At 46.8% G+C, this 17923-nt stretch overlaps 1 protein-coding gene across 2 annotated transcripts in view; it reads right to left on the bottom strand.

Annotated features, from left to right (window-relative positions):
• The window catches only part of Cap-H2 (Chromosome associated protein H2), a 95894-nt gene that overhangs the window by 30346 nt on the left and 47625 nt on the right, over positions 1 to 17923 (bottom strand). For both annotated transcript variants that reach the window (XM_084602226.1, XM_084602227.1), the window contains 4 exons: positions 16602 to 16780; positions 12900 to 13101; positions 12143 to 12267; positions 2476 to 2593 (listed from right to left, as the gene is read on the bottom strand). In XM_084602226.1, the coding sequence (XP_084458352.1) occupies positions 2476 to 2593; positions 12143 to 12267; positions 12900 to 13101; positions 16602 to 16780 (624 nt within the window). The remainder of the gene's footprint in view (positions 1 to 2475; positions 2594 to 12142; positions 12268 to 12899; positions 13102 to 16601; positions 16781 to 17923) is intronic.

The following is a 17923-nucleotide window of genomic DNA, read 5'->3' on the forward strand; positions in this document are numbered from 1 at the left end:
ACCGTGCAATCCAGGAACGTATAAACCGGGAAACAAATACATGGAACTCTATGGGGCATTTTTTCGTGCTCTCGATTTTGATCGTATGAACCGGGAAATCGTACGAACCGGGAACGTATCAACGAGGTTCTACTGTATACGAAACAGCGGTGGCCACGCACTTCGTGCACAATAAGACAAGACGACAATCAGAATTTGCCCATTTTCGAAATGAAGCTCAGTCACATACATTCGGTTTCACTATCCTCAACTTCCCGCCATACCGCTGCCTCAATCGGATGCACATGTCGGCGAATCTCGCCGTTTCGGACGCCACATTTCACTGTTTTTATTTTTTTATGACGTCTAGCTGTTCGAACGGCTACGCATATACAGTCGAACCCGGATATATCGAACTCGAAGGGGATCGCGAAATAGTTTGATATACAGAAATCGGCTTGGGACGGCACTTACGATGCGAAAAAACGATACTGTATTTGTCGCGTAATCAACTCACTCGCATAATGAACTCACCCTCCACTTTTGCGCTCGAGAATTTGAAAAAATGAAAAAAAGTGTTAAGGCCAGCTCGCTCACATGCAAGCGATTAAGCGATCTCGGCGATGAGCGGCAGCGACAGAGCAAAAAATTTCCAACTTGTTGGAACTGCGTCCCTCTGCGGTAGGTACGAGCCACCGCAGCAGCTCAAAACAAGGTTTCTGTGTCGCCGCGGCAGAAATCGCCAGTGTTATCGCTTGCATGTCGCACTCCGTTTCGGTGGTCTCATCCACAGCCGCATTTGATAGCTTCTGCTGCGGCGGGAAGCGAATTTGGCAGACTGCCCGTGATGGCTTGATTGCACAAGCCTGGTTCGATTTATCACGCCGGAGCGGGCATAGTCTACTGCCACAAAATCATTGGAAAGCGTGATAAAGTGGCTGCAAATGCTGTTCGAAGCAAAAAATGCTAGAAGCCGGTGTCATGATCGCAGCTGACCGCGTGCTTTCGTTGGTTCATACATGCAAAGATAAACGACTCCCGCAAAAAAAACAAAAACGCTGCTTTGTAACGTCATATCTTACGCTACGCCGCGCGTACAGCACAATTAGCAAAACGATAAAAGCAAACGACTCTCGCAAAAAAAGAAAAAAAAAAAAGATCTGCCGCTCCTTAACTTCCGCAGGCGCCATAGCTAGCCGAGCCGCCGCGCGCAGAGGGTTCGCAACACATGCTGGAGAAAGCGTCCGACGTTCTGTCTGAAAACGGGCTGAACTGGATTGGCACATGCGTAGCGCGTGCTACTGCGAACGAAGGCCGGGAAAGAGGAAAGAGAGATAGCTCGGCAAAAGAATGGGCACACCCTTGCGCTTCGCTCTATCGCGCTTTTCCCCTCTCGTTCCCACCGGTTCACGCACATGGCTTGCAAGCGTCACGTGCTGGCATGCGGGAAACGATAACCGCAGACGCGCGCCTTTGGGGAATGGGCGCGGTGCTGCCCTAGCCGAACTGTCCCCTCTCATTATTTCCGTGCGTGGCTTGAAAACGTCATGCGGCAAACGGCCGAGGGTGATGCGATCGTCTTTGGGGAAGGCACACTTTCCAGTGCGTGGTGCGGAGTTCGATGTATCGAATGGCCGGTGAATGAGTTCGATATATGACGCGGCTTTCTTATACTTTTACATGGGATTTTCAAGGGGATATTCCGTGAGTTCGATATAACCAAAATTCGATATATCCGGGTTCGACTGTATTCCTCGTGCGCATCCACATGCTGCTTACAGTATGTTGAAACAGCACACTGGCCATAAGGGGTTTCCCTGCACTGTATGCTTCACCACAATGCGTCACCGCATTGTAATTGTACAGTGAAGCATCCTCAAACTCTTCACGTGGCTGTTCTGTGAAGAGGTGCCACCGCTAACTGTGTTGCACTGTGAAAACAGTAATGGAGGTCTTTACGATTTTGGAGAATTTTTTTTATTGTTCCCTGCGAGGTGCGCTGGGAAAGCTGTTGATGAAACCAGCAAGAATGGTTGTTCTCATTTGAGTTTTATGTCAGACGTAGACAGGCATCATATAGGTGTTACTTAAGATAAAATTACTGTGATACAAATGGTTTTCTACAGTTTTGTCAGGTCCATTTGCCAACTCAGTTTCAATTATTTTGAGATGGCTTTCTGCTCCTTTGAAGGCCAAATTAATGAGAGTCAAGAGTATACTGTAAGGCATTTGCAGCCAAATCAAAATGAAATTTGACAATTTGAAGTGCGCACAAAAAAAAAAAAAAAAAAAGAACCCCATGCGCAGAAATGCTTGCTCGATTACACAACGTAGCGGCGTTGAACCAGTAGTGTGGTTGCGCAAAATGGACAAGAAAAGAAATCCACGGATTAATGAGACTGGCACCTAAAGTAACACGTTGCATAGTAAGACCGCATAAATCACACTCTAAAAGAGCGGTAGAAAACAAGACATTTCTAAAGGTTGAACACTCACCCGGCTCGTCAACAGCATCAGCATCAGCATCAGGAATGTCAGCACCATAATCAGGGACAGTGACATTGGCTTCAGCTTCCTCATCGCTAGCTCTCGGCTCAAATCCTTCCTTCCCCGTCTGCAAATGAAACCGTATATGCACTCAAGCAGCAGTTTGTCAATGTTCATTCTGCAGTACACAAGAAAAGTATGGTTTGAGGAAAATTTCAGCAAACAGGCGTTTAGATAACTTTATACGGATACTGAACGCTTGATGTAGGTGCATTCGGCGTCACCATTGTGCAGAGCGCTCGAAAGATGCACTTTCCTGCAAACAAAGCCAGGTATTGCCAGGCACAGTTGCCAACAAATTTTTTGGGAGCCCAATTTTCCAAACCTGCCCGATTATTCGGACAGTCACTCTGCCACGGCACTGTCACGGGCTTCGCCGAGTCAATGTATAGCACCGGCAAGAATTTTGGACATTTTAAAACTTTTCTCGTTGGATTTTCCGGACATTATTGTGCAACTGCAGGTCAAAAGCTGCGAAAATTTGCCACAGCATTACTGCCATTTTGTTTTTCTGCGACACGGAAGCCACGTTGCATGCATCTTGTATACCCACTATACTTTCGATAGCAGGGACCGCTAGCTGTGGGGAGTTAAGGGCCTGTTACTGCCTGAAATCGAGCCACCCGAGCTGTGTGACCTCCCTCCACAAAGGGCGAGCCAGTAAGCGTGAGCAAGCATCTATCACGTGACCATACGCCACGGCTTGCGTGCAGCTGCAAGCAAGAGAGCCAGCAGCGCTGGTCACCGGGGCGGCATGAGTCTGCTTGCAGGCGGCGATGCGCGAACACGGAGGGAAAAAAAAACAACATTTGCACACCTTTCTAGTGCCCGGTAAAATGCCCGCTTCCAACTGCCAACAGACGCTGGTTTTAATTCGTTTTGCAATACACCGGATGTCACAACTGAACATGACCTCCAAGGGAGCTTTGCGTGAAATACACAGAAGCTTTGTGCGAAGCGCATTGCAACTCCAGACGGTTTCAGGAGCTCACGAGACAGCGTCATTTTTTGTTGTTGCTTTATTTTTAAACCAACCCGCACAGCAGACGACTTCCATCACTCCTGTGGAAACACCCGCCACCGGCACGTTTCTTTTACGTGGGAGAAAAAAAAAGGTGCTGACGTAGAGTCATGCGGGAGCAGCAAGGCTCCACTCACACTGGTTTGCCAGTTGCCTGCGCCTCTTTTTGTTCGAAAATCACACCGGTCGCGATCGTTGTGAAGTTTTCCCTGTCGCCATGCCGGAGAGGAAACCGGCTGAGGGAATGAGGAGATTAACCCAGAAACAAAATGACCAGCTTTTCAAGCTATGCAGTAAATAAAAAGTATTGTGGATTTGTTTTTTCGGGCTGCTTGGTTTTCCAGGTGCTTTTCGGCCCTTTGAGGGTCTGAAAAATCGGTCGGCGAGAGCAGTGCCACAGAGACCCACACAAGCAAGGTAGACACGGGAGCCTTGCCTATAAATCTTGGACTGCAGCTGATTTCGGCTTTTTTAGCCCAGCATGCCCTGCTCAAGCGCTCTACACAAGAGTGACGCCGACTCAAAGCAACTGGACACACAGTTCCAACACAAAATGAGCACCTATAGCATTCAATACAGTGGCACTAAGTAGCATGAGCACAGCACAAACCACCTGACTGCACATGAGCGCCGTTGCTGAAAACAAAAGTAAACTTGCAAAAGAACTAAACTTGGCTGCACGAATTCATGCACTCAAAATGTGCGATTACAATCGAATGAAACACAGCACACGGTTTCTAAAATCCCCCGAAATGGGAAACATACACAATTCTAGTGCATTACACGACATGTCAGTAAGGCAACCATGGATGGCGAATCATCACGTCTGAAAACTCTATGGAGACATGTGACATATGCCGACGCTAGTGTGACCAAGGATAATGTGACCATTGCTGTTGCTTGTCCAGGAATTCTGCCTGAACTGACGCTTGCTCGTATGCCTGCTCCACATCCTGGCCATCGACACAGGTGGAGCTGTTGGCCATTCGAGATGCAATGTCTTCTCTGCCTGCTTCTCATGCCCTCTAGCAGTCATTTCGACATTGTCACAGATTCCTCAGCCGCCATCTGCAGATTCAGAACATACTTGAGGAATAGCCGATAACAGTCCGTGTACACTAGATTCGAAGGGATAGCCACGCCACTAAAGCATTGGTGGATGGAGCAACCTGAAACGCAACTTCTCTTCGCCCCCTTGAAATGGCCCCTTCATCTCCGGCGACTACACTCCTCATCGAAAAAGAGAACCTTCGAAGTGCCACGCGAGCACTTTTCCCACCATGTGGCACCAACCTCCCCGGCAGTCTTGTGCGCTTGGAAGAGGTCTTGTTGCTTTGAAGGTTGCGCCTTCATGTCGCCCTCACTCTTACGATAACCTGGTTGTGATTGGCACAATACCACGCCACATTCGACAAAACCTGCCCCTTTTGTCCTGCTCCTGTCTCCGAGGAAGACATCACACATCTTCTCTGGACGTGCCCCTCTCTACATGTCATCCGACAGAAGCATCTGCTCCAATGCGGGCCTCCCCCAGGTCGACTGCCGGATGTGGACGCCTGGATAGGTCCACATTACCGGCCATTACAAGATTTTGTTAAAGAATTACGCCTGTACCTCTAATTGTGAAAACAATTAAAAATACATATTGTTACGAAGAAGAAGATAGGCAGTGGCACCAGAAGAGCCCTCGCACTAGGCCAACCATTAAATCATCCTTCATCCTATCACCATGTTGTGCCGTCGTCCTCTTTGCTTGTCGCCACGTAACATTTTGGTTGGAGGTACGGCGTACGTCATCCCCATCCTCGCCTTGGAGCATCGACGCCATCTTGAAGCCGGGACCATCGACCGACGACCCGGGGACATCGCCGAGCAGCTTCGCCCCAGCCCTTCCAGCCCAGACCCGACCAACTACCACCGCCCACCAGCCCCCAGCCCGGACCTGAAGACAAGGAGAACAGAGACCGATCAGAACCGAGATGAAAGACCCGAATGACCCGAAGGAGCCGATGGACACGAACACGCAACCCCCGCCCGAGCCGCCAGACGTGACCTTGAGCCATCGGTACCATGGACTCTGGTGACAGATGGTTGAACAGCTCCAGGGGAGGCGGATCACCCATGCATCAGATATCATGGTGGCAAGCAAGTCATTCACTCCTGTCTTTCCTTGAACATCCTCACCGTCACGTCACCATCAACTTCAAACGAACCGATCGGAACGATCGCTCGGTGGCCCCGGGAAGTGTTACGAAGAAGAAGATAGGCAGTGGCGCGAGAAGAGCCCTCGCGCTAGGCCAACCACTAAATCATCCTTCACCCTATCGCCATGTTGTGCCGTCCTCTTTGCTTGTCGCCACGTAACAATATAATGACTGCACAAATTAAGTGCACAAATTCGGCCACAAATAATATTTCTTGCCCTTCAGCTTTTTTTGCCGCTGTTTTTTCGTTTTTGCCGAGCAGCGCGCAGACCGACTCACCTTGCGTAGGTTTCCCATTGCACGCCCACTGTGGATGCACATCCATGCTGTATCGCATGGTAACGCGGGAAGGTTGGCAGCCCTCATCGGAGTTTTCAAGAGTTAACCGATGTGCGGGAAAACGCCTCAGAGATAATGAGCGTTTGCTGCCATTGAACTACACAAAGTCTTGCCGGTACAGCGCAGAGAGACAGAGTTAACCGAATTTCCACGAGATCTGTAAAAACGAGGTTTTACTGTACTTTCTGCGGTATTTACCGGTAACAGAACGATGCAGCAAAAGTTTCTTGAAAAGTCCGCATATGAGATCTTTCTGTTTGTGTTGTTGCGCTGCTGCATAGGTGAAAAAAATTCTAAAAACTAGATTCAAAATTATGTTCTTAGCAGAAGCCACATATACTGCAAGCATGGCTAACTAAGAATGGCCCATGAACAGTTGCCTCTCACAGCCGCACCAATAAGGCCAGTCGACACATCCCTTTGGTGCCTATCAAGAACTGCATGTAGAAAACCTACTCTCATAATGCATGCCCTAGTGAAAATTTACAAGAAGGAAAACAAAAACGCGGTAGCTTTTTTCAGCGTATCCCACTGTTTTGCACCGCCCTCACGGTTTGCAGTGCAGACCTTGGCAATGCACCAAGATCTCACACGCTGACAGCATCACAGCACATTTTTCATTCGACGAGATCTACCACAGGGGTGGCCAGCTCTGCTGACATGGCAGAGCGCCAAGGTGCTGCGTGCCCTTGACAGAAGTGTAGGCGGCAGTGGCTTACTCAACATGATAGTGGGCAGGCGCTGCCCACTATCACAAAACTTGTTGGATAACTCCCTGATAACAGCAAACACCTCCTGGAGTGAATAAGCGTCTAGCAACATGACTGTGGCTGACCGCATGCTTTTGTTGGTGGCTGGGGAAAAAAACTGAAAAAAAAAAAAAAAAAAAAACAGCACAATCGGGGTGTCTAGCAAACCACTATTTTCAAAACTCCAGACTTTTCCAGGTTTTCCCTGATTATTTCAGTTCAAATTCCCTGATGAGTGAAGAAGCTCAAGAATGTAGCAGCTGATGATGGCGAGCACAGATGAATAATTCACAACAAAAGGCCATTTACTAACTATATTCTGCAATTTACAATAGTGAAAAGGCTGTATTAATGGCCGTTAAGAACATCAAAAGTTTACTGAAAATAAGGAGCGCACTGATGCCAGCCTCAGTAAACGCAAGCCGCCCACTCCGCAAAACAGCCGAGCCAATCCAATCCAATATGGCTGCATGCACTTGGCAGCACAGCTCGCAGATTGTTTTCACGCTGGCCGCCGCCAGCGCGGTTATTCCTGCTTTTTATCGCGTACTACTCTCACGCAGCACTTCCACATATCTTATTGAGTACCCACCTCACGTGCATATTGGCTCCTCTATTGCGGCAGCTCAGCCATGCACTGGCGAGACAGCAGAAAAAATAAATAAATAAGAGCACGAATAACATTCTTGCTCTGCGTCAGCTTAAAACAAAAATGAACTGCAGAATATTGTGCCTTTTTCCTGACTTGGCGAAATTTTTTATGTTTCCCTGACATTTCACTAATTTTTCCCGGTGCATAAAATCTCCCTGGCAGTTCCCGGTTCTCCTAGTTGCTAGACACCCTGATAATGAACCTTCTCCCTAAACTCGTGTCAATTTTTCTTGGAAAAAGAAATAGGTTCATTAAGCGAGCGAATAATATACAGTAACTGCGCAGATCGTTATTGACTCTCATTTCCCTGTTCAAATGCGATGAGCCTTTCACTCAGTCTCATAACGTGCAAACTGAAGCTACGCGAGTAGTGCAGTGCTTGCAAAAGTACCGTCTTTTGCCTAAAGTAACCGAGCAGCCCAGTCGGCCGGCAGAGCAGGCTCGGGGCCGAGATGTGGCGCTACCGTCGCCGTCGCTGGCCGCTGCTTTCCGGCGGCGAGTGTAAACTGACTGACGTAAGCACTCTCCCTCGCCCTCCTTATTGGGATGATAAAAAGTAACCGAGTATCATGTGTGGTACCTGATTTGGCTCCTTCAGAACGCTGTGCTAGTGAGGAAGGGCGCTCCGCATAGCATCACTCGCACAATGCTCCTTTTTGTCTGGCGCTGTGAAGCTGCGCTTTTCGTTAGAATGCCTTCGCATTTAATATCGGTACAGTGCTTCTGTAGTTGCAACGAATAGACAAATACATACTTTTCTACTAGTTTCGATTGTCCGGAAAGTATGGCGAGAAATTGATTTCGAAAACTCGATGCGCTTTTCCTGCGGTTCCTAGTCGTCTGTTCTGACCACTATCGGATTTGCTGTGACGCTAAGTTAAGCTGAAGGAGAGAAAAATAAGACTTCCAGCTGTTTCATGTGCCCCTCTTGCTGAATACCTTCTTTCCCGCTTTTGGTAACGTACAAAAAGCGCGTAGTTTTTTCAGCGCAGGTAATTACGTTCATGCATTAGCCCGCTGCTAAACTCTTCGTTTAATGAGTGAAATACATAAAAATGTCATTCTCACACATGTGACGCCTATTTTTTCAATAAGTGCGGCCATTTCTTTTTTTTTATTTCTTTTACAAGGGAACACCATGTGACCCACCCAACAGCAGTATGTTCTGGAAGTGAAATGAAATCTGAAAACGCAGCATTTGATTTGCACAGCAAACTACTTTTGCGTTACTATTACCTAGTGACTTGATTGGTAGTTAAAGTGCCCAACTGGCAGAGTGGTGCATCGGTGGCTCGATAAATAACTTACTAAAATAGAACCTTCAAGTGCAACACAAGATCAAGCTTGCAAACCTGAGACTCCAGTTTTTACTCAACTCCCTTGGCCGCACAAAAGGTGAAACTTAATTCGGAAGGAATTTCAATGCAAGTGGAAGAAAAACGTCTTCGTATGCGTCCTTTGCAATAGAAAGGCTTTTTTGGGGGATCATATGCTAGGGAACATTTACATCACTCATTCGGTATTGCCAAATATTTTTTGAAGCAGTTGCCATCTCTGCTCAGATTTTCGGCATTCAATTTGGCGTTGCAATTGCAAAAACCATTAAGCACTTCTGTGCGTTAACAAGCAGCAGCAAATGCAAAAATAACGAATTTGCCTCATTACATAGACACGAATAGCCGCACTAGAAACAGCCTAAAATATTGCCTTGTTTTTATTCTCTCTAGCTCAGCGAAGTGTCATCATCGCAGACTAGGAATCGCGGAAAAAAATAAACCCAGGCTTCTATCATGCCCTGTCTGACTGTGCTAATATTCCAAACGAGACAAAAATACTACTTTTCGAATCACTTCATCTACGGGAGATGTGTACTGAGATTCAACATGCAAGGCGTTCTAACAAAGAGCACAGCTTCACAATGCCAGCCCAATATCAGTGTGGAGCGAATTTTGCTGTGCACAGCGCCCTCCATGACTAGCTCAGCGTTCTAAAGGTATGAAATCATACGCCGCACATGCTACCCGCTTGCATTTTATCATCCCAAGAAAGATAGCGAGGGATGCTTACATCAGCCAGCTTACACTCGCAGCCGACGAGCAGCGGCCACCGACGGCGACCGCCACGCCGCCGCTCGGCCCTGCGCTTGCTCCGCCGGACGGCTGGGCTGCTTGGTTACTTTTGGCAAAGACGGTACATTGCTCATACTTGTCAATGCCAATGTGAAGGTTTCGACAAGAACAATATGGTATAAAACGACATTACAAGCACTGCAAACTATCGCCAAGGTGGTCAGTCATTCAGCTATTGAAATATCCAATTAAAATCTCCACTAAGAGTTAGCCACTTTTCCGGTGCATATGGAATCACTCCAGAGATCTTGGGGAGGGATAGGACAAAAATGTGACAAGTAAAACAAAGCGCAGGGTATTGTCAATAGTGTGGCACTTGTGGCAAACAAGACGCAGCAGCTTGGGCATAAATGAGAGTTGCACCATCCGTTATGCATTCCTTTGCAACAATGGGAGATCAGTGCTGGCAGAGGAATTCCACCCAAAAGCTGCTTGCTCAGTGAAATGCAGCATGTTTAGTGTTAGTGTATCGGTTCCGCCGTACTCAGCACAGCGATGTACGGTAAAACCTCAATAATTTGAAGGTTTTCTGCGGTCCATTAATTCCCAATGTAAATCTGACCAGATAATTCAAGCTGGCGGCCTGTGCCAGCCCGGTTAATTCGAAAATTTTGGGTGCTATACTACAATGCCTGAATATGCTCCGAATGTTTTGAGAATTTTAAAGTGGTAGCGTTAAAGGCCCTGTTCATAGAAAGTCAGGCGTCAATGGCTATGGGAGTTTAAAATCACGAGCATGGTGTTGTTAGGTGGTAATGGCATCTGATATGCCGGGCAGTTTGAATCTATGTTTCGCCGCAAACCCTGGGAAACGACGGCCCGAAGGAGCCACGAGGTAAAGCTACATAGTCATGGCGATGATTTATAGGCGACGCGGCCAAGCCGGAGCACTCTAGGCACAAAAATGGGTCCACAAAGCCGTCCGCAGACCGCCGAAACGCGAGCCTGAAGAGGAGAAGACGTTCTCCACTGCTACGCGGCGGGCATGCCGTTTTTGTCTTGTGATCTCGGTCCCACTCCATCGCATGGCGTGTTTCACCTTCCTTCGCACTGCGTCAGCGGCAGCACGTGTTCCATGCCGCGACCGTTCTTCCCCCATGCCTCCGATGCTGCAAGTACGTGCTACGCAGGTCTCGCATGCGCCCTTTCTTTGTGTTGCGCTGCAATTAGGGGTCGGCTACTGCGCAGTTGTTCGTTTAGGCTGTGCCGAAGTGCTAGCTTTGTAACCATACTAGTCAACAAAATGCCAAAATACAAGACTAACACTGCAGCAAAATTTGTTTGATCCAAGAGCAGGCAAGAATGCTTGTTCCAAGAAGAGTTGGCTAAAAAGCACAGCGTAGCCCTCTCGATGGTGTCCACAATACTGAGCAACAAGTTGAAGATGCTACAGGTCTACGGCAAGACACATTCTTCGAAGCGGTCACGAAGGAAGAGCTCCGCATATCAAGATGTGGAATATACTCTGCTTCGCTGGCTGCAGAAAGCATATGCAGCTCACCTTCCTGTCATTGGAACGATACTGCTGGAGAAGGCCAATGACCTGGCTCTGCAGCTTGGTTACTAAGAATTCAAGTGTAGTAACGGATGGTTTAGCGCTTTAAAGAATGTAATAATTAGACATTTCTGACCATCTGTGGTGAGAGTGGCAGCGCTAATAAGAGCGTTGTTGAGATTGGAAGAAGAAACTTTAGCGTCGCTGCTTAGCGAATACGGTGCAGACAATGTTTACAACCTTGACAAGGCCACAATTTTTTATACAATGCTGGGAAGCCTCGCTGCTTCAAAGAAAGATTTATCAGCACTACCTGCTCAAGCACGTGCTCCTTTGCTATGAAAATGGCAAAGAGTACTGCATCGACCTCCTCGGAGCCATACGCCTCACGGTGTAGGCTAGGAAACAAGTGGAGCTCACATAGATCGGGCAATGCTTTGAACACGCTGGTTTTTCCAGTGAAAGCATTGTTGATGCAGACTACCGATGTACGATTGAAGAAGCAGAGTATTACGACTGCATCAATGCACTCTGCACAGAAGATGGGGAGTCCAAAGCAGTCAGCTTAGACGAGTATCTGAACTTTGAGAGTGGTGAACAGACAGGCTACTTGGACTCCGAGAGTGAGGTTACTGCTGTTGCGAACATATGCGATGACAGCGACGACGACAGCAACGAGCCTCCCCCAGCCCCTGCTCTCAGTGAAGTTATCGGATCAGTGAACGTTGTCCGCCATTGCGAGAGCGGTCATGGCAGCTCTCACCACGGTTGACAACGAGTTTCTTTCGTGCAAGGCCTAACACTGCTACGACATCAAGAAAACAACTTTTCATTCAATTCTAAAATTTTCCCATGAGCTCATCTGCACCTCTCGGTAGAGCTACAGTACAGGAAGAGTAAGGTCCATCAACACTGATGCGTCTGATCCACCAGAATGCTGCAAGCCATGCTGAGCTTCGCTGCACCAACAGTGCACAGCGGCATGCCAAATGCTACAGACGGGAGAAGCCACTGCAGGCCAACTCACACTTAGCTTCATGACCTTGGACTTGTCCCTGTTCACTCTGAGGATCTTCATGGAGTCTTTCAGGAACCGCTCACCCCCAGCTAGGACTATGTCTGCCTTCTGCAGGCGCAGCTCTCTCGGAAGCACTGCAAAGTGGCAATGTGGTGTGCGCTGCAGAAACCTGGAATCCACTGCACACGCGACACACACACACACACACACACACACACACACACACACACACACACACACACACACACACACACACACACACACACACACACACACACACACACACACAAACACACGCACACACGCACACACATGAACAAGCATGCCTCACTCAACAACAGGCTCAACCACTGACAGGAGAAGCAGGAAGGTCCACTTTCGAGCTCTGGTGAAAATACTCATCCATAAGATGCCAACAATGATGTACCGTTAGACACTAGGCCTGGTCTTCTGTCAGCTGAGGCATTCATTCACCTGCAGGAATGCTTCCAGCAGTTTTCCTTCACTGGGTTCTGCTTCGGAGGGCTCCTTGCAGTTAGCACTCATGTGATCGGTTTCCAGGAATATCAAACTGTCATTTTTTATTTTTTTTTTTTATTTCACTAGCTGCATGTTTAAACCCAGCTACCAGCCCATTTCCCAGGTGCCCTTGCAAAAACCTTTCAGAACAGCACGACCTGGCTGTTGCCACTAAGGGTACCGCCAACTGCTAGCAGCCTAGAGGCATAGAAGGCGCGATCACAAAGCAAGTGGAGAAGAGGCTTACAGTGTGGGTACTGGCACCCTTCGATCCAGACAGCAGCCACAGGCGTGATGACGGATGACGCACTGTCACTGTCTGAGTTACACTGGTCAAAGGGACGCTTTTGCACCCTGCGCCGCACAAGTATGGGCCGGTTTTTCCATGTGACTTCCTCTAGCGGGTCAAGCAGCCGTCTGATTACTATAAATGGGTGTCCTATATTCTCCTAGCAGGAAGAGAAGAAAAAAAAAATTGTCACATGAGCACGAGTTGCTTGGAAGGGTGGAAGCTACCACACAGGCTGAACCTGGGCAGCATGAACCATGGTTCTAATATCGGTACTGTGTTGTCAATGACCGGTCCATTGCCAACACAATCCAACACTAGCCCGACGGTTTGTGCTGCCAAGCTACCGTACAGGCTTCAGAAATACGTTCTTATACAGAGGATATTAAAAACCCCAATGCCAGATATTTACTAACATGTCTTTACACTAACAGCAGAGGCAATAAAAAGTGCTGTAGCTGCTTAGTGATGACTTTGACAACAATACAGCAAGCACAAATTTCCAGGAGTTCCACCTCATCACACCAAGTACTTAATGCTATATTTACTACATCAAACATAATTTTCCCTCCTTCAGTGCTACTACATGGCAAAATTTAGTGACTCAGGGATACACACCAAGGCAATAGGAGGCCAAAAGCTGCACTATCTTGGATTCCTCCCACTGAAGTTTTAGCCAATTATGGCAGCTATGCCGTCTCGCTATAATTCAGTTTGAAATTTTGTACACTAGTACAGTAAGAGCTCATCAATTCCAACTTCGAGGAGGAAAGACTAGGCAACAGGAGCATTCATGCTTTTGGGACAAGAACAGCGTGAGAGTGACTATTTTTCGCATTTCCATCAATGCTTTACTGTGTGAATACTGCTGGGAGTGTCAATGTAGAACTGCTCCAAAATGTAACAGCCTCCATGGAATATAATGAGACTAAAACCGCAGCAAATATGGGACGGAGGGAGGCAACAACACAAGGCACTGCAGTTAAGGCTCGATTAGAAGGGAGCCACAAATTATTTCGTTAAATTTAGGGAGGCATTTCTCTGTCACTTAATTCAAAAATTCAGTTACACAGTGTAGCAGAATCCGGAAATTTACCGCGGCAAAGGGTAACTGCTCCAAAAATGAAATTACGACATGCGGCAACAGACACCACTGGTGTGCATGAAAAGACACAACAAACCTTTAACTATACAAAAAACAGCCTTATAAATTTATCTCCCGCAAAGAAGTCGGAAATCTTTGCTTGCGCATGCTTTGTAAGCAACAACTGCACGAATTCCTCTCAAGGTTTAAATGCGTCCAGCACGTCTTTCATCCCTTTGTGTGTTCCGGCAAACTGCAGCACCACAAAAAAGGCATCCATCACTTTGCCCACCATCTGATGAATACAATACGTACAAAATTATCCCTTTTCGCACAGCGCAGTTCGGTAAAAGCGGAACGAAGGTGCTCTGCAAAGTTACCAGTTGGCTCGCAATCAAAAAAATTTAGGGACTTTCTCTACATCACAAATTTCATTTCGTTAGTCAAAGCGTTGGACTCTATGGACGTCCGAGGAGAAATGGGGACATATTCGTTGAATCGAGTTTCATTAAATCGAGTTTTGACTGTAGTTTCAACTAGAAAGTTATTGAAAAGAATAAAGGATTTCGTAGAAAACAGCACATGTGACCTCACAATCAGGTATAACAGGATGAATACATAAATAACAAAAAAAAAAAAAAACCCTTTAATTCCACTTAAATGACAACAGCCCGCGCATGGAAGTTGAGGAAAGGCTCAGCATAAATGATGCGAGCTGTACATAAAAGGGGTGCCACGAAAGTAACAAAACTTGAAAGACTGACAACCACGCACAGCAGTGAAGACATGAAAAACCACTGCACAAAGAAAAAAAATGCACGTGAAATGGAAGAGAACAAAACAACTAAAAAGTGTACGTGCAGTACCAATAAGCAGTACCCTTTTGGAGCACAAGGTGCAGGAGATAGCCCTGCAAATGGGAGTCGAAAATTTCAGCTTCCAACAGATGACTGACCCAATGTAAATCTGATGTAAGGCCAATATTTAAAAAAAAGTTGTAAAAAGACCGTCTATGGTGAAAACACTCCACTGAACAACGGCATCTGCAACAACTGGCAACAGGGGCGGCTGCAAGAGATATAACTGTGAGCCGCGAGACATTTTCAACATTGACGAGATGGGTTTTTTGTACGACATTTCCTGTACAGCCTGAACAGGAAGCCTGTACATGTGGGAAACAATGGAAGGAGTGCATTGTGCTTTAGGTTTAGTCTGTTTCGTAGCGTTACCCTGCGGTGATGCCGTAGATGCAGTAGAGGCAGTAGATGCACATGCGACCATCTGTCACAAGGAAAGCCTCGAGATGACCGCTGAAGTTTAAGCTAGGGATCAGTCCTCCTCCAGTGATGAATGCAAGGACCCTATTTTTCCCAGTGAAGTGCTGGACAGTGCAGCTAGAAACGCAGATCTCCTTTTCAGCTTTCAAGCCTCTCAAACATGCACACTTACTTTGCAAAAAAAAAAAAAAAAAAAAGTGCTGTATTGTAGGAATTTGATTCAGTTTTATTTGTTGGCAACGAAATTTGGAATATGCGCATCTTTCTATACTCTAACCACTAAATTCACTTCATATAAGACTGTTTACAAAAAGGTGCACAATACCAACGGCATTCAGATAGAGAGGTACACTAGGGAAAGCATTATGGTGCTTCATTCATTCATAAAGTTAGATCTGCAAACATTCAGAACTTCATTGCTGTTCCCTGCTGGTTCCTTTTCATCATAGAAAATTGGCCATAACTAGGAGTGGTTTGAAGCAAATTTTACAGTAGGCTAGAAAGAATGGTGAAACCCTTTCCCTACGCTTTTTGACTAAGAAAACATACCCAAGTTCGATCCCGACCGCCGGCGGCTGCGTTTCAATGGAGGCGAAAAGAAGAGGCGTCCGTGTGCTGTGCAATGTCAGCGCACGTTAAAGATCCCCAAGTGGTCAAAATTACTCCAAAGCCCTCCACTACGGCTCCTCTTTCCACTTTCACTCCCACATTCCTCCCTTCCCTTTCGAGGTGGTTCAGGTGTCCACAGAAACAAGTGTGACAGATACTGTGCCTTTTGCTTCCTGTGAACCAATTAGTATTATTAAAACATAGAAAGAAGAGAAATTAGCTCTAGTGTATCTTTTTTAAATTGTGGCTTTGTGGAGTGCAAAAGACCTCCCCTCAAACCCCCTGGAAATATCCTGTAATGGCACTTGAGGGTTTCCAAACTGTCATATGAGAACCATTGCAACTGGCTAAGTGCAACTCTGACCTGATGTAGCGGTTCTTCAAACTATGCAACACCACCTAAATTTTTTCACCAAAACCCTTCATAAGCAGATGCTTTGTGTTAGCTTTAAATATCCCTGTCCAGCCAAATCAAAGCTTTAGTTCGGGTTATCAGTTTAAAGGTCCCGATGAAACACCACGAAAAGACAAGACAAATGAAGGGCACTGTTATGGCAAGATGGATGTTCTGCAACAAGTGGCACTCGTCTTTTAAAAAAAAAAGCAAGCCTTTCCCCTTTGTCCTGTTTTCATACTGTGCCTTCCTAAGATCTGATATGCCACCAGCCTAGCTCTGCACATGGTAAACACCTCTTTCTCGATGCGCTCCTCCTTTATGCGCCTGGCAGGGGTCGACTGCCGTTCTTGAGGCAACGGGATGAGAGGGTCGGTCTCTTCCACATCTGGTTTCGCTGGGCACTCCTCAAAGGCTCCAATCTCCCCAGAGAAGGGGACCATGTCAGGGCACTCAGGCTCAGGCAGTGGAGACCCTGCACCATGCGTTGCAGGTGAAATGCAAGACACTAGGCTGTAAACCAACAGCTCACCATTTTTCCCCTTCCCTTATAAATGTCCAATCATCAAGGCTTTTTACAATACCGAGCAATGCAACAGGCACCGTGGGCTCATTCACGTACCTGTGGCGGAGAGAATCTTGATGACACCTGCCACATCAACCAGGAAAAGGAACAGCCTCATTGCTCGCAGATGCGTCATGAAAGGCTCATGGCCTCAACTACTACACTAAAGGTTCCCGCCACTCACCTGAGATGAAACCAATGACTTAAATTCGCCGAATGCAAGCAACACGGAGTTCCTACTACACACAAGGACCAAATTAATTTTTAAAAAGCAGCAATGCAAATGACAGCACAAGCAGCAACTGCTGTCATAACCATAGTCTCAAATGTCCTTCAATAACCGCCAAGAGAGAGGAATAACATTTATTTGCACCCGTCAAAAGGTTGGCAAAGATCCAATGCACAGCTCTGTTCCAGCCATGTCCCCCCCCTCAACCGAATGACTGGGGTCTCCTGGTTCTCAGCAGCGCCGAAGAGATTATTTCAACGAAAAACAGCTCATATATGAACTCTAAGGTGCCGTGAAAGACTCCACCAAGGCTGCCACAGTTTTGTGCTCTTTCTTGATCAGCAAGCTAAAACGAAGTAAGAGTGCCATATGTTTGTTTTTTTTGTCTTCCTTATCAACTATTCACTACCATTAATGCTCTTTTCCTTTTCTAATGACAGTAGGAAGTCATGTGATATAACCAAATTTATCAAAGCAAGCTAGCAAGTAATGATGCTTAAAAAATATGACTTCATCACACAAAAACACAGAGACGCTCGAATGGTCTCATACAGTGAACCGTGTAAGCAGTATGCGTTTTCAGGATTGTTTTTCCCATTTGATGCAATTATTTTCTGTCTCATTCCATTGCTTGAAAGTTGGACCTCTCATTTTGGATTGGTTTTGCACTCTGCACGCTACTGCGCTTTCCTCTCAGCTCTCATCAAGGGGCACCTTTCGTACTTGACTAGAGCCTGTCTTGCTGCAAGCGTGAGAGACATCACACAGCAACCATGCAGACAGACAGACAGTCACACACACACACACACACACTAGCATTTTTG

Source organism: Amblyomma maculatum, chromosome 4, assembly GCF_055883805.1.
Source record: "Amblyomma maculatum isolate TAMU_Amacu chromosome 4, ASM5588380v1, whole genome shotgun sequence".
In the NCBI taxonomy this organism is placed as follows: Eukaryota; Metazoa; Arthropoda; class Arachnida; order Ixodida; family Ixodidae; genus Amblyomma; species Amblyomma maculatum.